The sequence below is a fragment of the Nyctibius grandis genome, chromosome 19 (genome assembly GCF_013368605.1).
Source record: "Nyctibius grandis isolate bNycGra1 chromosome 19, bNycGra1.pri, whole genome shotgun sequence".
Lineage (NCBI taxonomy): Eukaryota > Metazoa > Chordata > Aves > Nyctibiiformes > Nyctibiidae > Nyctibius > Nyctibius grandis.
This window is the reverse complement of record NC_090676.1, coordinates 9,344,978-9,363,354: the sequence shown is the minus strand read 5'-3', so window position 1 is coordinate 9,363,354 and position 18,377 is coordinate 9,344,978. Positions and strand designations below refer to the sequence as shown.

General features: G+C 38.5%; 1 protein-coding gene across 4 annotated transcripts in view; it reads right to left on the bottom strand.

Annotated features, from left to right (window-relative positions):
* Positions 1 to 5,278: 5,278 nt before the first annotated feature.
* Positions 5,279 to 18,377, bottom strand: part of PREX1 (phosphatidylinositol-3,4,5-trisphosphate dependent Rac exchange factor 1) — a 167,656-nt gene continuing 154,557 nt past the window's right edge. For 3 of the 4 annotated variants that reach the window (XM_068416019.1, XM_068416020.1, XM_068416021.1), the window contains exons 35-40: positions 17,992 to 18,106; positions 17,479 to 17,545; positions 16,523 to 16,710; positions 15,730 to 15,832; positions 15,107 to 15,174; positions 11,973 to 12,960 (exon numbers count right to left, since the gene is read on the bottom strand). In XM_068416019.1, coding sequence (XP_068272120.1) covers positions 12,918 to 12,960; positions 15,107 to 15,174; positions 15,730 to 15,832; positions 16,523 to 16,710; positions 17,479 to 17,545; positions 17,992 to 18,106 — 584 coding nt within the window. In that variant the 3' untranslated portion in view covers positions 11,973 to 12,917. Of the gene's footprint in view, positions 5,434 to 11,972; positions 12,961 to 15,106; positions 15,175 to 15,729; positions 15,833 to 16,522; positions 16,711 to 17,478; positions 17,546 to 17,991; positions 18,107 to 18,377 lie in introns of those variants that run through there. The other variant, XM_068416018.1, reaches the window with a different exon arrangement.

The window sequence follows — 18,377 nt, the reverse complement described above, 5'->3', positions numbered from 1 at the left end:
GATAAAAACTTACACAACTTTAATGGTTAGCTAGTGTTTGGCTATTTTGGGAGTAAAAGGCGGCTGCATGGACTGTGTGCTGACCACCAGCAACTTTCTGGAAGCCATAAGCAAGGTGGTTTGGCCCAGCAGGAAAAGTTTCAGACTGAGGAAGGGATGAATCTTGTTCTCTCCTTTGCATTCTTGACATGGTAATTTACCTTCTCTGTATTTAATTTCTCCACATGCAAAGAGGGGTAAGGCTGTTCATCAGTCAGTAAATGCCCAGCCTCTGTAGTTGCTATGGATTGCTAATGCAGAGGTATGCTGAAATTGTAGCTTTAATTTCACTACTAATAGGAAACTGGGAAGTTTCCTGGAACCTTTATCAAAAAGAGACATACTAAGTGGGACTGTGGTTTTGTAAGTCATGGCTACTTGCCATAAAGTCTTTCCCCCTGCCTACTTTTATGTCTGAAAAAGGCTGTTGAAACCAGCAGGGTTTTTACTTACTGCTGCTAAATACTGATATTTCCATGAGATTTAATGTATTTTACAATTTTATGAGTGTCCACGAATAAAAGTTATCTAGTAATGAGGAATGAAGCTAAAAATATGTAGTTTCCTATGGCTTTTTTTCATCTGAGACCAGACTCTGATAGTTAAGGCAGATTCTAAACAGTATTTCTGACATTTTTTAATGGGGGAAAAAACTCCAAACTAAAGGAAACTTACTTGATGGAGGGAGAAGCCCTGCATTAAGGGAGAAGCTTCTCAACAAGAAGCTTTCTGGGTGTATACAGAGAGGAAGAGCAGGAGGAACAGTGGCCGATTTTAAAGCAAGGAAGGCTCAGTGGTCAGAGGGAGCCTAGGCTCCTGAAACGGAGTCAGTTCTCTGCTGCGCAAGAAGCTTCTCGTATGATGCTGGGAATTGCTTGCGCGCAGATTCTCAAGGTTCTTCAAAAGTGTTTGGAGGCCTAAACCATAAGAATAATTCTTGTAGTGTTTAAGATTCAGGGGCACCATGGAATTAATAAGGTTTTCTGCTACAGTTTCTTTGCCTTTCCTAATAATTCTATTGTTCTAGTTTCTTTGATAGCCACAGCTCTGAACGAACGGTTACAGAGACTGATCCACAAAAACTCTGAAAGATTTTCCAAAGCTTGGGTATCACATTTAAAACCTGACTTTGTACATCCAATGCCTAATTAATTTTTTCATGTGATCAATACTCTGCAGTTACTGATACTGAATTTTAGTTGCCAGTCAGTCATTACTGTAACATTCTTCTGCAGCTCTTTTCAATTGCCTTTGGATTTTGTTATCCTAAATAACATTTTATCATTTGAAATTTTTTCACAAGACTGTTCACCCCTTTTTTAAAATCACTGGTGAGCAAGCCCTGGCAGATCCCAAGACAGATTCAAGAAGCATAGTGCTGGTAACACCCATCCCGCGTGAACACCACTGTTTGTTTCTTGTCTTCAACAATTTTAATGCAGTCATTTCAGTTAGAATTAAATCTCTGAAATCTTGTTCTTATTTCCCATCTCTACAGTGGGGAAATACTGCTTCCTACTTTAAAGGGATGCTGTCGACATTACATCTCAATATTATTGCAAGCTAGTCAGAAACTGCAGTCAGAGGAGAAGCAGATACACCGAGTGCTTGATCTCGACCCAGAGCTGGCAATCCCTCAGGCTAGGAGCTGGGAGGCCCTCCTCGGTCTGGTAATATAGATAATATCCTTAGTGAGTGAGGAAGGAAAATGTTTATTCCACTGCAGCAAAATGTCAGAGGCAGGCATAACAGCAGCCCCTTTCTTTGGTAAGAGCAGTGTGGTCAAGGGGAAGGGTAACAGCAGCCGAAATGTGAGATCACCAGTAAACAGAGCCCTATGCTGACAACCTGGTGGCAGAAGATTCAGCTGAGGCACTCACTAACTGCTAAAGCTAGAGGAATATGTTGGTAAACAAGGATTGTTTGTTATAAGAAGTAGGTGTGAAAACCCCAAAGATCCTGAACAGTTGGCAAACTTCTGTTCTCAGCTTTGTAATTATCTCCTCTTTATAAAAATAAGTGAACCACAGCCCTGGTCTAGACTGCATCCCAAAACCCCAGCGTAATGCTCTAATGAGAAATTTTAATAAATGTGGTCCATAAAGCACTTCTGGCTAATGACATTATACTGGCTCCTCCTTTTTATCTCCATCTGTTAAACTGCTTTGAAAGGCAATTAAATTGCCTTTTAAAGTTAGATTGCTTTAAAAGGTAAAAATACCTCCTCGAGTATTTTCTTCGTCTTGCCTTTCTATGTAAGCTGAGTCTTTCAGGTAGTTGAACTGATGATATGCTATTAGTCAAAGAATGCACGATAATTTGTGAAATATAATACAGATAGGCAAGAATTAGGTGAATATTTCATCCACATTGTTTAAAAAAGTTGAAAACTTTTGTTGGGGTTGAGTGATATACTCAAACCTGTCAGTTGTTGCTGGGTTTGGGTTATATACTCTCTATAGCATTGTGATTCCACTGAATTTATGAAATCTACATTTGATTTATGCCAGAGTAGGCAAAAGAAATAAGGCCCAAGGTTTGTTATTTCTTGCAGCAAGACACATTCTGTGTTGTACTGGCTATAAAATTGCTTATTATTTCAGAAAACTTTAATAAAACCCCCTGAAAAATAAAATAGAGCTGAGTTCACATGGGATCAGAGATAAATGATGCATCCTTTTCAAATCACTATTTCCAAGCAATGCATTTGTGTGATAACTTTCATGCAATAATTTGCAGATAAATTTCATCCAAAAAAAAGCAAGTATTCAAGCACCACTAATAATATGAATTTGATTTTTGCACATTAAAACTGTAATAAAGCCATACTAATTTTTTCAATTATCTCAAGATAAAAATACGTCACACATGTAAGTAATTATGTAATTTAAAAATGATTAAGTAATAATGATTTCTTGCCCATTGCCTTCAAAGTGCTTATAACCAAATTTCATTTTAAGCAGGATCAAGAAAATAATCACTTGATTCAAACATTAATTACTAATTTTAATTCTAACTCATTAAAAACAGACCTATTTTTTTTTTTTGCAGACTCTGCAGGGCATTAATTGACATTTTCAAAATGAGTCATCATTTTGGCATGGAGACGTATTTTTCAGACGGTGAATGATGACTACCAGAAGGGATTGTTAAAGAGCTCAGAGGGAGCTTTGACTTCTTAGAAAAAGCAGCTCTATTTAGCAGCAGTTCAGCTTCTCCAGGTTGACTGGAAAAGTACTTGTAACTCTGTACTACTCACACTAGCCAGGGAACTGCTAACTACCTTTAATTACTGGTAATAGGAGAGTAAGCTGAAGAAAAAGTATCCTAAAGCAAACAGCTTTATTGAGACAAACTGGAACAGGATAGGGAACAGTTCAGGTCAGTTGAGAAGTAAGAATCAGGAGGTTTATTGCTTTCTTTCCAGTCAAATTGGAAAAGGATAGAGAATCTGAGCAATTTGCTCAGGATTTGGTCCTGGAGTGTAATGCCTTACAATTATAGGACTGGTTTTGTGGGGAGGTTTTTGTCTAGCTTGTTTATACTAGCTAGCCTCCTTTGATAGGAACTGGGGACAATACCAACACCCTCCAAAAACTTGACAAACTTTTGGATTGTAAATTCCTTTGAGGAAGGACTACCTTTTTGAAATGTATATGGAGTTTAACCCAATGGCTAAGTGGTTCTATAAGATATATTAAGAAAATTTACATTAATAAATCAGTAATTTTTCTGATAGTAGATCTTACGCCCCAATGGTATTATTGTAACTGTCATGTAACATACTGACCAGTATAACCCATGGGTTTTACCTCTTATTCCTGCAGCTCATTCAATAGCTCCATTTTGCTTGCTCAGATTGTGTGCCTTGTAAGTCCCAGGTGAGCAGGACTCCACCTAAGGGATTGTACTATTATTTTATCGACAATACTTTCAGGAACATTTCCTGTTCAGCCTACATTTTTATACTTATCAGTTTCACCCTTCTCATCTTTTTTGCTCCTTAGAGAATCCATCTTAATCACAGACAGAACTGGACACAGCTTCCGCGACTGAAAAATCAACAGAACTACAGTTTTGACAAGGAATCATTTAAATTGTGAAGGAAAACCAGCAAACAGGTAATCTTTGTTCTTTTTGCTCCATAGAGAAGGTATTATTTTGTACTGACTCAAAATGCTGTCAGCCATTCACTAGACCTTGGGATAAAGAGAACACAACTGAAAATAGAAACTGAGATGTTCAATGCAGCAAACACATTGTCCAAACATCACCTTTCTCTGCAGAAATTTAATGACCTGAAATGGGGCGGGGGAAGATATTTTATTGAAGCTGTGTAAATACAAATGGATAAGCCTGGAGTAACTCTTATTTGCTGCTTAATGGGGGGAAATCATGATGTATTAGTTAAATTGTCAGTGTAAACCAGAACAACCCATACAAGACAGACGTTTATTCTAATAGAAAGCTATCTGTAAGATGAAAACAGTTAATCACTGAAGAGTACTCCCAGCCTTTTAATGAGCACAGGACAACAATTTAAAAAAAAAAATTGGAAATAACACTGAAGATTAAGGCCATATGTCAGCTGTAGCAAAAGCTGCCTAGCGTAATGTAGCGCCCAGGTGGAGACTGGGCAAAGGGGACGAGTGCTGTGTCTTCTTCCCAAAATTTCCTCCTGTATACTTGTGCCTGCAGGAGGTGGGCAGCTCCTGCCCTGGCAGGTTTAATGTCTAGGTCTCCCTGTAGGCAAAGTTTGGAAGCAGGTAGTCTCTGGGGTGCCCTGGTCCTGGTCTGGTTGGGCTGCAGCCATCTCCCTGCAGATGATCACAGCAGCTGGTGAGCTGAGGGCAGACAGCGAGCACAGCACGCAGGGTTTGTCAGCAGGTCTTCAGCATCGCCCCTTGGCACCCGCAGCAGCAGCGTGCCCCTGGGTGAGCCACTGTTACTGGTAGCTGTACAAGCAAAAAGAGTGTCAGAGACTTTCTAAAAGTAGTTCCTATCCCTCTGAACGGGGATTACTTTTTTGCCCTATTGTTCTAAGGTGGCAGAATTTTACTTCACATCAATTCTATGTGAGCCACGGATGGGTTAGTACTGGGAGTACTGGTACAAGTTCTCATTTTGAAGATTCCCTGATGCTATTTGTTCTTTGCTCAAGACAGCTTATGAGTCCAGGCTATTGAACAGCTGTTAAGATGCTAAGGCAAAGAGCTGGCACAGTCACAGTCCCTGTCCCTCATCTTGCCTGAACTGTAAAGTGAAAACAATGCCGACATCTCAACTGATTTCCAGTAAGCAAGCAGCTAATTCCTTTTCTAGTGACTAGCTGATTGCCCAGTTGATCAGGATCAAAGGAGAAAGCAGGCTGGAAAGAAAGCCAGTCAAATTCACCAGGGAAAAGGACAGGAGCTTTATAAAAAACGTTGCTGATTAAGAAAGTGGGAAATGTTGGGCTCTTGATGGGTTGAGACACATTGAGCTAGGTATGTTAATGCACTCTGTAAGACTACTCCAGTGTCCCTTTCATGATCTGCATTACCCTCAGAAGGAAAGCTTACTAGTTGAGGGCTCTGTTTCTTAATTTGAATTCCTTATGCCTATTTACCTTATTTTTCTGGTTTTCCTCTTCCTCCCATGTGAAGTAGCCTCTGAAACAGAATATTATCTCCAAAAACTTGAGCCATGATCACACAGCTCTGCATAACTTGTTAGCCAGAGAGAGGAGACATGCACCAACTGCCTCGTTCTCTGATTTCTGTAATTTTCTCCGGCATAAAATATTGCTTGGAGAGTAGCCCATTATTGCTACTATCTATGGCCTGTTGGCTTAGTTTGTTTCTCTTTGGTTTCTGTCCCAGTGTCATATATTCAACTCTTTTAAGGCTCAAATCGGTCTCTTGTTCAGGAGTTACTGAACCAGTAGCACTTCTTTAAGTTTCTTGCAAGTGAAGTGGAAATTAAACCACTGTTAAAGACTAGAGGCTTGTCCTTGCCTTATAGACTTCGAGGACTTAGGGAATTGACAGGGTGATTTTGGCTAAGAACCAAAATCTAACATATCTCAACATGTAGTAATGGGACAAAACAGAAGTTCATTTCTCACTGCACGGGAAGCCACAAACAAACTGTTCTTGAATCTCTCCTTTGTCACGTTTCTCTCTATTGCTACAAAGAGAAGGAAGCCTGAATCAAGTACCTTGATCAGAGGCATGGATGAAGGGATTTAACTCTTATATTGTTCTCTTCTTTCTTGGAAAACTATTGAACCCTTTTGGGTGTGCAGGTTTAATCTCTTCAGTTGATTCTTTCAGCAAATAGAAAGTCTCCCCCAGCGCAAGCCCCTGGATAGACAGGAAAATGGAGACTTCCCATTTTAAAGATGTCTGAGAGCACTGCCAAGCTGAGTGTATCGAAGGCAAGAGGCATTTATGAGCAGAGTAAGGTGATGAGGTAAGTCTGGCTGGCTGTCCAGAACTTCCTCATTCTGGGTTGCTGTGCACTTGATGCAACACAGACACCACGGAAATAAATATTGTAACCAATTCTGGTGTTCTGAATAAGTGTCAGAACATAAAAAGCTGAGTTTAATAGTCTGAGGGAAAACTCAGGACCTGTCTCAGTTTCAGGGTCAAGGGAGATTTTAGATGCACATTTGGGGGAATCAAAGACAGCAATGCATTTTCCTGGCTCCCGTTTTTGTCTTTCTTTTTGCAGAGGAGGGGAAAGAGATCTAGTTCTTTACTTCATGCCCTAGAAAGTCAGAATGCAGTTTGCACACAGCAGGAAAGAGCTGTTTTAATTGTCCCTTGTCCCACAAAACAAAAAAGGACTTGACCATCAAATACAGTTTTCTTTTTACTTCCTCAATCTTCTTGCGGTTCAAAAGGTTCTGCTTAAAGCTATAGCCCAAGTATTTTTAATAACCCAATGGAAATGTCCCCTGTTCAGATACTATCAACCTTCCAAACCCAAGAGGAGCGCTCGGAATCCTGTCTCACAGAAGAGCCATCGTTATGGCCATCTGGGCAGTGTTCTCTGAATGGCTTGACAGACACAGAGCATAGAGCATACCAAGCCCACACAGATCAGTAATGCTAAAATGACAACATGGATTAGACAATACAACACAAAAAGTTGAACAAATTATATTAAGACTTTTATCTTAATGCAGGATACATGTGCTTAGTTAAAAATACAGAAACATGAAGAAAAATATAACACTATTAGTACACTAGAATCCCTCAAACTTAATGGGAAAAACCCTCTCAAATATTCTGTACATTTTTTCTTTTTACAAAACATTTGAAAATGCCAATCCTATAAACTGATATAAAAATATCATCTCTGGAACATTTTCCTACAACCATGAAAAGTTCCGTTTCATGCAAAACATACTATACAACTTGTGTCATTTCGGAATTGCCCCCCTGCCCAGACGAGGTAATTGATCTTAGGTGCAAAATGAGCTGTAAATGCAGTAATGCTGTAGCAATCTTCCTTGAGCTCCTATAGCTGACCATCAATTAACTTTTAAAAGCCTTTTAAATTTGGCCTAACCTATGGTCAGACTACTGTGGCCATTCCTACCCTCTGTAAAAAGGGCAAAAACAAAGGCCTTTCAAAAGTCCTTTGTCCTCTTCAATGAGTTAATTGTTTATTCTATGGCTTTGTACTAGAGCAGTCATTTGCATCCTGTGGTCTTAGCTGATCTAGAAACATCTGTGTGAAAGGTTAACTAGGAAAAGCAAACCTATTGTTCTAAGATAATCAGGTCCTTGTCTTTAATTCAGCACTGAAGCCAGTGTAGGCTTCAGAGTACAAAGGCGTCACCCACTCAGCTGATTGGGGTCCAGGTACCAACAAATCTTTCTTCTGGTACACTTGATTGCGACAGTGCACCAGAGCCCAGTTCTCAGGGTATATAGGCTGACAATTAGAAGGACCTTAGATAAACAGTATTATCCTCGTGCCAAACTGTGTGATAAAAGAATTACCAATTCTTTTACAAATGAAAAGGTGCTACTCTGAAATCCAAATTGAATATCCTCTTGCCAAGACCACATTTTAAAAATATTATTTGCCTAACATTTCCTTATGTTCTGAATTCTGATATTCTTCAAATCAAGGAGTTGAAGGAACTGCTGAAGATGAGGGAGTCTGAAGAAGCTTCACACAAAAATACGAATTTATCCTTTTTCCCCTAATGAAAACAGATTGTTAAATTAGGTTCCTTGATGGTATTAATGCATAGTACTTCTGAACCCTGAAATGGGGCATTTATATCAAAAATATGCTCAGTCATCTTTCCTCATACCAAGTGCTCTCAATATATTTATGGGAATGAAAAGCAGAGATTTTTATATGTCTTTGTGATGTTTATCCTTTTTTCCATGTAGTTTCCTGTTTTTAAAGTCATTAGAACTATGTTATATATGTAAAGCACTGACAGGTCTCAAAGCAGTTAACAGTTTTCCTCCTTTGAATCTTCACAATACCAGTGGTAAGAAAATAGTTCCCCAGTTCCCTCCCCAAACTGCAGCAGGGAGGAAAAGTGAATTGCTCAGTATAGGAAAGGAAGTCGGGCACGGTGAGACTGAGCGCTCGGAAATCCAGGCCTTAAGGACACTAGGATTTTTTCAGTTTATATTAAACAAAGTCTCCTTTAGGGCTGTAGCGTAGCGATGCTGCGACAGGACCATCCAAACTGCTCTTGCACTGTGTTATTTAACAGAAAACAGAAAGGAGTTTTGCATAGGAAGGATCAGAAGGATCAGAACCCAATGGCACGACAGTGGTTTCTCAGTGCTAATCGAAGCCAGGACTCTCGTTCTAAAAGGTGGCAAAAGGACTTTTTGCCGTTTGAAGGCTTTTCTTCCCTGTGAACAGCTACTGCAGACTTCTCTGAATGCCAAATTTGAACTTCATATTCGAACACTCTAGTGCAACACAACTACTAGTTTTAGATACAAATTGTACTGGGTAATTAGATAATCGATGATATCTTATTCACAGAAGCACAGACTTATTGATAAGCTGGTTTCATGGTCTGTTTGTTGGGGTGGGGGGGGGTGTCCACTTTTACCAATGAACAATGACCAGGTGCTTAGAAGCTGTGTCAGACACTTATAATGCCAAATGTTACGACAGATGAGATACTATATGTGCTGTTATGGAAGTAGGAGTGTTTCAAATTATTTTTACATTGAAATTCTGATTGTTAGGTCTTAGTGTTTTATATCTTCAAATCACTTTAGAACCATGAAATAATTAGTGCTCAAAATATTCCCAAATTAGCACTATTTGCTGATAAGAAAATATGACAGAGGAAAAACGATTTGCCAGGTGGAATTTTCTTTTCAATGTTTTTTTGTTTTTTGGTTTGTTTGTTGGTTTTTTTTTTTTATCCTAAATGGAAACGAGATGTATATTTGTCTAAATCTGTGGTTTCTCATCTAAAAATCCCAGAATTTCAGTCCGCAAATGAATTCTGGAACATGAAACTGTCTAATGCTAATAGATAGCCAAGGCCTGGACTTGAAAAGCAGCTCCCACCTGTTGAAATGCCCCGGACAAAGCAGGGACGGTTCACGCTCTCTCCCGTCAGCCAAACACAGCTTCTGCTGCCCAGGGGGGCTGGACGGGGACAGGTCCCTTGTCCCCCTCAGAGGGGCTCTCCTGTGGCTCTAGGCCCCACTGCTTTGTCTTTTACAAGCCCCTTTGTAAAAGTTATTTCTTTTTTTGTCAGAGCCTGATTGGGGAAAAAAAAAACAAAACACGTTTCTAGGGTGCATAACAATTTTCAGCCAATATTTATCCCTGATGGCTTGTACTCCTTTTTCTCCTTGTGGCTGTATTTATGTTTAGATTGAACTGTCTTTGCCTTTTCTCATTATTATCTTCTTATAAAGACATCAGTTATACTTGTGTCTTAGGCTAAATAAATCAAGCTCTCCTGGCCTTATCTTGCAGAATTGTATCCACTTTATTGATACCATTTGAGTATCATTTCTCAACATCTAGCTACTGCAGTTTCACTTAATTATTTAGCCTCTGCACAGTGCCTTGAATACTTCTCCATCCCAACTGGAAATTTGTCTCTTAGTGCAGGCTGAGCTTTCATGGTTCTATCAAATTGCATCAGAGTCATCTTGTGACCAACTCTATAACCAAGGTCCTTTTACTATTAACAAGAAATCTAGCAAAATACTTTGTTTAATCTTCAAGTGCATGAGCTAATGTTTGTACTGTAAAATTCCATCCCCTTCATTTCATCCCCTTCAGTGTTGAAAGTCTTCCAGGGTTTTTGTGTGTACCCTGATCCTTCTCTAGATCACTGCCTCCCAACTCACCATCAACCCCAGCCTCGTGGTACCTGTGCTTCAGTGATTAATGAAAATCCTAAGCAAATTCAGTTAAAGACAGATACATAAGAAATTCCCCTTGCAGCTGCCACCCAACCCACTTCCTTTTCAGTTGCCTTTAGCCAGGTGCTTACACACCTCATCATCGTGCTGCTGGTTTCCATTTTCTCCATCTCGACTGTGTTTTCCACACTTCCAGAGTATCAGATGCTCCAGATCTATGTAACCTGCACTGGCTCAGTTGTGGCAGGCCTGATTCTTACTTTGCTTTTGGCCACGGAAATTCTGCAGACCTAATCTACTCTCTTTACTTGCAGGCTGCCTTGTGCATTGCCCTCTTATTTTCCATTTAAACATGGTTTTTTTTTCAGCACTGGATTTAAACCTTGCAATTTTACAGCATCAAAACATTTTCTACTTCAATAGGAAGTCTGCAGTGAAACATCTGTAGCTGACACTGCCCAAACAGGAAGGTTTAGCTCTACACTGCCAGTTTGAGCTGATACCAACCACCACCTTTCCCTTACAGTTTAAACTTTGACTCCTCATTGCTCCATACAAATATTAGAACTTAAACTGTTCAACAGAACTTAGAGCTAGGGAATTAAAGGGTATAACAGAAAAATAAGATCATGCCTTCTTTCCTTATAATATAAAGCAACTTTTAATAATAAAAACTTCTATCATGTTTTCAATGAGAATAACATACATTTCAATGTAAAACAGTGCACAGTGTAAATGCCCTTAGATACTCTTCTATGTGTCTTTAATGTTTACAGTGACTGCCTAAGTGTGGGCCAGGATCCTCACCAGGCTGCGCAAATTGCTGCAGTTCAGCTGAACGGAGCTGACGTAGACAAAGCGAGGATCTTGGCCTATGTGTTCTTCTTTAAAAAATTAAACAATTAAGAAACAAGGTTCAGAACAATCTGCATCCCCAAACTTGTCATAACCCATTTTGTGTTGAAAGGTAGATTAAAAAATTTAAGACCTTCATAGCCAAATGGAAAAAGTCTAATTTTAGTTTTTGAGTTGGTTTGGATGTTAATAAAATAAAATTAAGCCAGCTATAAAACAAACAATGTCACAAATAAAAACCCCAAACCTTTATTTTCTAGAATATACATCACTGCAAAGCGCTTCCAGATCTCCTAACTATGAACTGTTTTAAACGAGGCTGTGGAGAACCAGAGGAATGGTAAGTTTCCTACACACCCTCCTACTGAGACCTGCTACAATTGAAATTCCTTAGGGATGGGTGGTCATATTAAGGCACTCACTCCAAAAGAACATTATTTCTGTCCTGAGACTGCTGATGTGTTTCAATTAGTTTCAGCCAGTAATTTGCAAAAAATTACTGTGCTTTAGGATAATACTGACAGAATGGAGAACATTTTTCAAACAAGAAAAAATAAAGTACATTATATACATGATTCCTTTTTTCTTTTAACTTAAAAGCATCCCTAATACATCTTAATAACTGTATTAAAGACTACTTAAATATTGAAAGGTTTTAAATAATGTAGATTTTTTTTTCAGTAAACTGGGAGTAGCTGTGTAATTGCCAGCATATTGGTCCCATTTTCAACAATATAATTTTTATTTAAATCTTGTCTATATAATAACATGATCGAAAACACATATTCCACTCCACATAAATAAGTATAGTTCTTCTGACCTGTTTTAAAAACTACATCTGTTCAAATAATCAGATTATAAGACTGTATTTTTCCTTTGTAAAATTTCCTTTAAAATCCTTCACTCCCAATCTCTCCTCTTCAATAGCACTGTATTTCCAGAGTACGTAATAGGGCATTAGTAAAAAGAGTTAATAGAAAACCTGAAAGCTACAGTAAGTAAAATGAAGTAATGTTAAGAAGTATTATGGAATGTATACTCTGCAGCATAGAGATTGGTTCTCACTGGGCTGAAGTGGAAAATTACTCCAGAAGAAAATCCTTTATGTTCATATTGAATAAACCATAGTTTGTGCTATTCGTTGTTTGAAAGTGCAGGTCAGTTCATGAAAAAGTGGTGTTTATGAAGCTACTGCTCAAGGACGCTGACCAAAATTATGCTGGCAATTAAATGGATGCCAGATGCAGTACAGGGAGAGAGATCTGCGTCATTCTGGATTTTCTTAACCAGTCTGTATCTTGAAGTCCACAAGTTTTAGGTGGCAGCACAACCAAGTCATGAGTAAAACTGTGCTTTCTTGAAATACAATTGCCACTTTTCCAGGCATGTAGCAAAGGGCAGTAACAACCATCTCAGCTCTGCGGTGTTTCAAGAATTTCTTCAAGAAATCAAAGAAATACCAGAATCCCTGCGCGTGCTGTAGGAGTTCAAAGGCAGATTCTTGGTGCCTGGGTCAGGTTCATCTCCCACTAAACCAGAGCAATCTCTCTTCCTCTCTTGATTCAGCACCATCAGTGTCCGTTAGCGTGGGTCTTCAGGCAGGGCTGCTCGTAGTCGAATGCTTTAACGATGCTGCAATGTAGGTGCCTCTCACTTTTATAAATCCCCATCTGTAGGTGGCTGGCACAACCTATAGAGTCTTTAAGGCAGATGAAGAGTATGGTATTAAATATCGTTACTGGCATCATATGTGAGAGTCAACTTCTCCTTCATCATTCTGCAAGCTGTAAAGGCAATCTGATATTAAGAATACCACTATTTTTAATTTTGATAATTGTAAATTTAGAAGTGCCACTAGTGATTTATTAACTAAAGTATTTACAATCATTGTTTAAACACTATTTGAGACTTTCCATCACTTCCTTTTAACTTTGGCCCAGTGTGGGTCTTTGACAGTCCCTTCTCTCTTCTTCTGTTTCTTTTGGTTTAAACCCAGTTCAACATTTTTCCTGAACAAAAGATTTCAACCCTCATACCAACTGGGATACCAAACAGATAAAAGCACATATTTGCTTGTTCACATGGTTGAACGGACTTTAAAATTAGTAATCATGTTTTCAGATAAATTTTTTGAATCACAAGATCAGCAAATTGAGACCAGTGGTTAAAGCCAAGCGCATCTTGACTGTCATTCATATATGACTGTTTGTGGTAGCTTTTTCTTGGCTTTTTCTACTTTACATTTGAAAAAACCCAAGTCTTCTATAGCTCCTCTTTCAAGATTGCTACTACAGAGTTTGACAAACCTCAATGCTAGGAAATATAATCCTGAGAATTAACAGTAATTCACCACATCTCCTTTTAACTTTGCTCAGTTTTATTTCACATTGTGATGATGAAACCCAGTAGGAACACCAGTATCTGAGCTTTATTGCTCTGAAATAATCTAAGTAAATAGTCCCGGAATTTGTCATTGTGATTTAGAGTGTATACAAAAGAAGATAAAGGCTTCATCTTACAATTTGTTTCTCAAGCTGTTTTCTTTTGAACACAGCATGCTGTTATGGTCATAAAAATGAAACCAAAGTAATGTACGGCCGTTAATACGGCACAGTAACCATGCTCCTAAAATGCTGATGTATCACACTGGGGACGTGGCACAGGAGCCACCACCGACTATTATTGTATTCCTTTTTGAAATAGCAATTACAATCCAAGAGAAGGATAAGGTTCTAAAGGCGAAATATTGTTCTTTTTAAGGTCTCTGAAAAAATAAACCAAGGCCAGGCTGTTACAGTAAGCATCATCGCAGTCTCTAAAGTTTAAAATAATTTCCTGAGGAGCAAATAGGATTTAAAAAAAAAAAGAGGCAGGGCTTGTTTAGACTCAGACATTTTAATGGGTGAATAAGATATCAGTGTTTTAACGAAATCTTTTTGACACTGAACTAACGTTCTATCTAAAGGGGTGGCACAGACTTTACTGGATCTTTTCTGATGCGGATTCCTGCGTGCCAGAACTGTTTTGCCTTCATGTAAACAATGCTATTAACAAGAGAAGAATCCGAAGTTTCTCTGATATTTGCACAGACTGATTCCATATATATTGTCACCTAAATCATGACAATTTGTTACTACCATTGTGGGAAAATGCTGTGTTACAGTTTATTAAAGAATATTCTCTTCTCTCTGATATATGAAGTCGGGGAAAATTGACCAGAAAAAGATATACCTTTCTTAAAAATAAAGGTATTCTTACCCTGTAGAGAGAGATGACAAACATCTCTAGCTCCCGTTAGGTGCAGTAGGATTCACAAATGTACAGTACTTTTCAGAGTTGTCTTTTAGACAAACACACGTATAACCCTGGGCAACTGATCTTCCTTAGAGCTGCATTACTGTACGGTTACTTCAACTTGAAGTGCTTGCTCTTAAACTTGCTTTGCCATAACTAAGCAGTCAAGCTCTTCTAAGCACACAATAGTATCAGCCTATGAATTATCTTTGCATATCTGCAGTCAGATTTGCCAGTCAGGAATTGTTCTTTCTAAGCATTCCACAGGCGGTTGTCAATCACGAGCTTTGCCAACTCACAGCAACAGTCCAAAAAAGCCCCTTCTCTCTGATCAGAGATGTTTTAGTCAGAAAATGCAGAAACTTTTGAAGTTAATGATCAGCAAATTGTAAGCAGCAAAGCTGATTAATCTACAATGAGAAAGAACAGGATTTTTTTCTTTTTTCCACTATTGCTACTAGGGAGATCTTTGGTTATAACAGGAACTCCATAACTGTTACAGAAACATAAAACCAGCACTCAGACAAAATGCATAATACATAATAACCTACCGAGGTGCACACTGTGGCATTTGGTCCATCACTTTCAGATTCTTGGCAGAGATTTCAACCCTTGGTCCCTAAGGAAACAGAATTTATGGTACTGACAGTATCAATAAAGCATCTGATCCTTAGGGGAAAATATTATAATGGGAGTGTGGTTTCTATTTGAGAATCCATTAACTACTTTTAGAAGATTTGGAATCCATTGGGTGGATACATTAGTCATCTGTGTTTACTTAAAAGATGGAATTAGTCCCAAATCACTTCACAAGCACTGCTGTCTAGCACGAGGGAATTTCTACCATTTAACACTGTGATTGAGATTTGTTTTTTTTATAGACAGAAAATGTCTTAAATATACTGGATAGTCTCTACTTTCTAACCATTGAGGCACACACTTTAAATAATGTACACTGAGGCATATGTTTTAATTGCAGTAATGGCTGTACATGCAAAACTTGATTTGTTCCTGTCAAATATATGTGTAGCTACTCAGACATTAATGGAAGTTTGGCTATATGGGTTTGTAGTGCACAAAATACAGTGCCACATCAAAATAAATTGGTGTTTGTACCCTGATGTTACTGAAACGAAAACGGTGGCGTGCAGCAGACACACATCCAAATACTTACTTGCTTTCGCATGATGTCTGTAGCTTGCATGATACACTTGGGCAAGAGTCCATGACTTCGAGCCAGTATGGCTGCTTGCTCCAGGGACACACTCAATGTACTTCTGAGCATGGGAACAAGAGATAGTAAATCACAGATCATATTTAAAAATGTATAAATAGGTATGTACAGGACACTCACCTGTTCAGTATGACTTCTGTTAGCCAGTGTTCTTCTATTTGCTTTTATTTTTTTCACTTATAAAACTATAAAATCTCAGTCCTGCATTTCCAGCCTCGTGACACCTAGATACTGCAATTGTTTGAGTCTCCAACATCGTTACTACAAGGCTATGTTTCACTGCTCTTCTGCATTGATTCATGTAAAGTTATCCACAAATGAATCTTTTCTTTTCTCAATGGTTTTGAGACACTGGAAGGACAGTGGTGTGTTTAGAATCAATGCTTGCACACACCAAGATTCTAAAGCTATTTTTGGGCAACTTTCTACATTTTCAGTGTGTGCTTGAAGACAACATTGACTGAAAGTTATGTGCAATGAGATCACTCAGTCAGTTGCATTGGTTGATGCACTGAAACATAAAAAAGTTCATGTGTCGATACTAATTATTAACAGAAGGATTGAAAGTCACAACCTACGCTAAAATAAAGATGTCAGTAGATTTAGGTACTCATTGTATTCCCTTATGATCTGCCTTTCTATTGCTTTGAACAGAATCAAATATCTTGCTCCAATCTCTAGAAAGGACACAAGTCTCATCACACCACTAACACACAGGTTTCTTAAACCTCACCTCTGCATCCCAGTGCCGCACATCGTAATCTGACAGGCTCCAAGTCGATAGCAGAGCTCAGAGGATATAGGTAGCAGGCCAGCTCCTGATGTGCTACTGCTAGAATATCCTGACTGCGTTGGTTTTGTATTAATGAAAGACTTCATCAGCCTGCAAAGCTCATCCATTGCATTAATGGGGCGAATAAGCTAAACAAGGCAATAAAAAAACTGCATCAGTGGCACACTTACACCTTCAGTTATAAAAAAAGACATTTACAATTCTTTATCCTATGTCTAAGCACAATAATCTACACAAGAGTAACTGCCACACAGTAACAACTATTTAGAGTATATATGAACTTTGGAAGTGGAAAAATACGAACAGTTACTTAGGCTTGGGGCAATTTTTTGTGATTATCACAAATTACATAGATTGTTTACAATGTATATTACAATTGCAAAGATCATCTCTGATTTTGTCTTCCCTGCAGCAGTATTTAATGCTTTACGTGCATATATTCACATATGTCACCTGCCCCAGTTAGACAGACTGCCTTTACATGAGATGCTGGAAGTACTGTTTTCCTGTTGTTCTCTTCTATAACTGTGAACAAAGCATAACGTGCAAATTGAATGTTCATTTTCATGCATCTGTGGGAGATGAAAATTAATTCCTTCTGTCTAACATCAGATACCATATTTAGCAGGGGCAGTCAGGGTGATATGGAGTCTTATTAGTGCCTAAGGTACGGGTTTTGTGTCTCCCTGAGTTCTGCACATTTTCTTCTGAACAAAAGAACTGTAGCCAAGTGTCAGAGAAATCACATCACTTCTTCAGGGTAGGGAACAGTTTTTAAATGATGTTTGGGTTTATACAGCTCTGCCATATGGGTATCCCACAGCTGGGATTTTAGAGATGTAGAAATAATATTTCTATGAGAGAATTTATTGCAGAAATAAACACAGTAACAATACCTGGTCAATCTTCACTGCAGTAGTATTGGAATCAGTGGGCAAGTTTGATCGCTCTAGGTAAAATGTCCTGCAACGAGGCCAGCAAGGACTACATTGGTTGGTGTGTCTCATTTCAAGCACATATATGTATACTAGCTTGTACAAAACATCTGAGAAGGCTATGCTAAAAATCCTGTACTTCAAGACCTGCTTTCCTATTGAACCATTTTGATTGCAGTAGTTTACAGTCTTTACTAAAACATTCCAAATCCCCCTTTTTTATGTAATTTTAGCTCTGCACAAAATTCTGAAGTCAAATTAGGTGGGAATTTCATTCTGTACAGTGCACTGGTTCAGAATGAGCTTAACTATGGAAATAAAATTAACAAGTTTCCCACACACTGAGGGTCTCCAAAAATTATATTTGTACAAGAAACCATCAGGAACAGAATCTCTTTTTCATTCAATTTTAAGGTCCTTAGCAAGGAGCGCTCTTTTCAATCTCTTTTAAAGCAAAGAAAAAGCATGAAATACCTGAGTTTACGGTAGTATTGCTGCACTTTTTCAAGTGAAATACCATTAATTTGCTGTGGAAGTTCTTCTAGAGATGAGCCAGCTGGTTGTGATTGCCCCTCCATACTCTCCAGAGCTGAAGAAGAAAAAGAATTTTACTAAACCTATGTTATTAGTTTTCTTTTGAGTCATTTATTTATTTATCTCTATATCAGTCAGCAAACGACTGTTGGACTGTGTCAAGGCTGATTCTGTTACTGCATAAATTTAATACATTTCCCAGTATGGGAATATAGTGATAGTATCATAAAGGTGAGCCTCACAGAAAGCAGTTCTATCTAACAGCAATTACTCCCCACTAATATCCCCTTGAAGGAAATTTCCTGTATTGTATTTTGGTGTTGAAT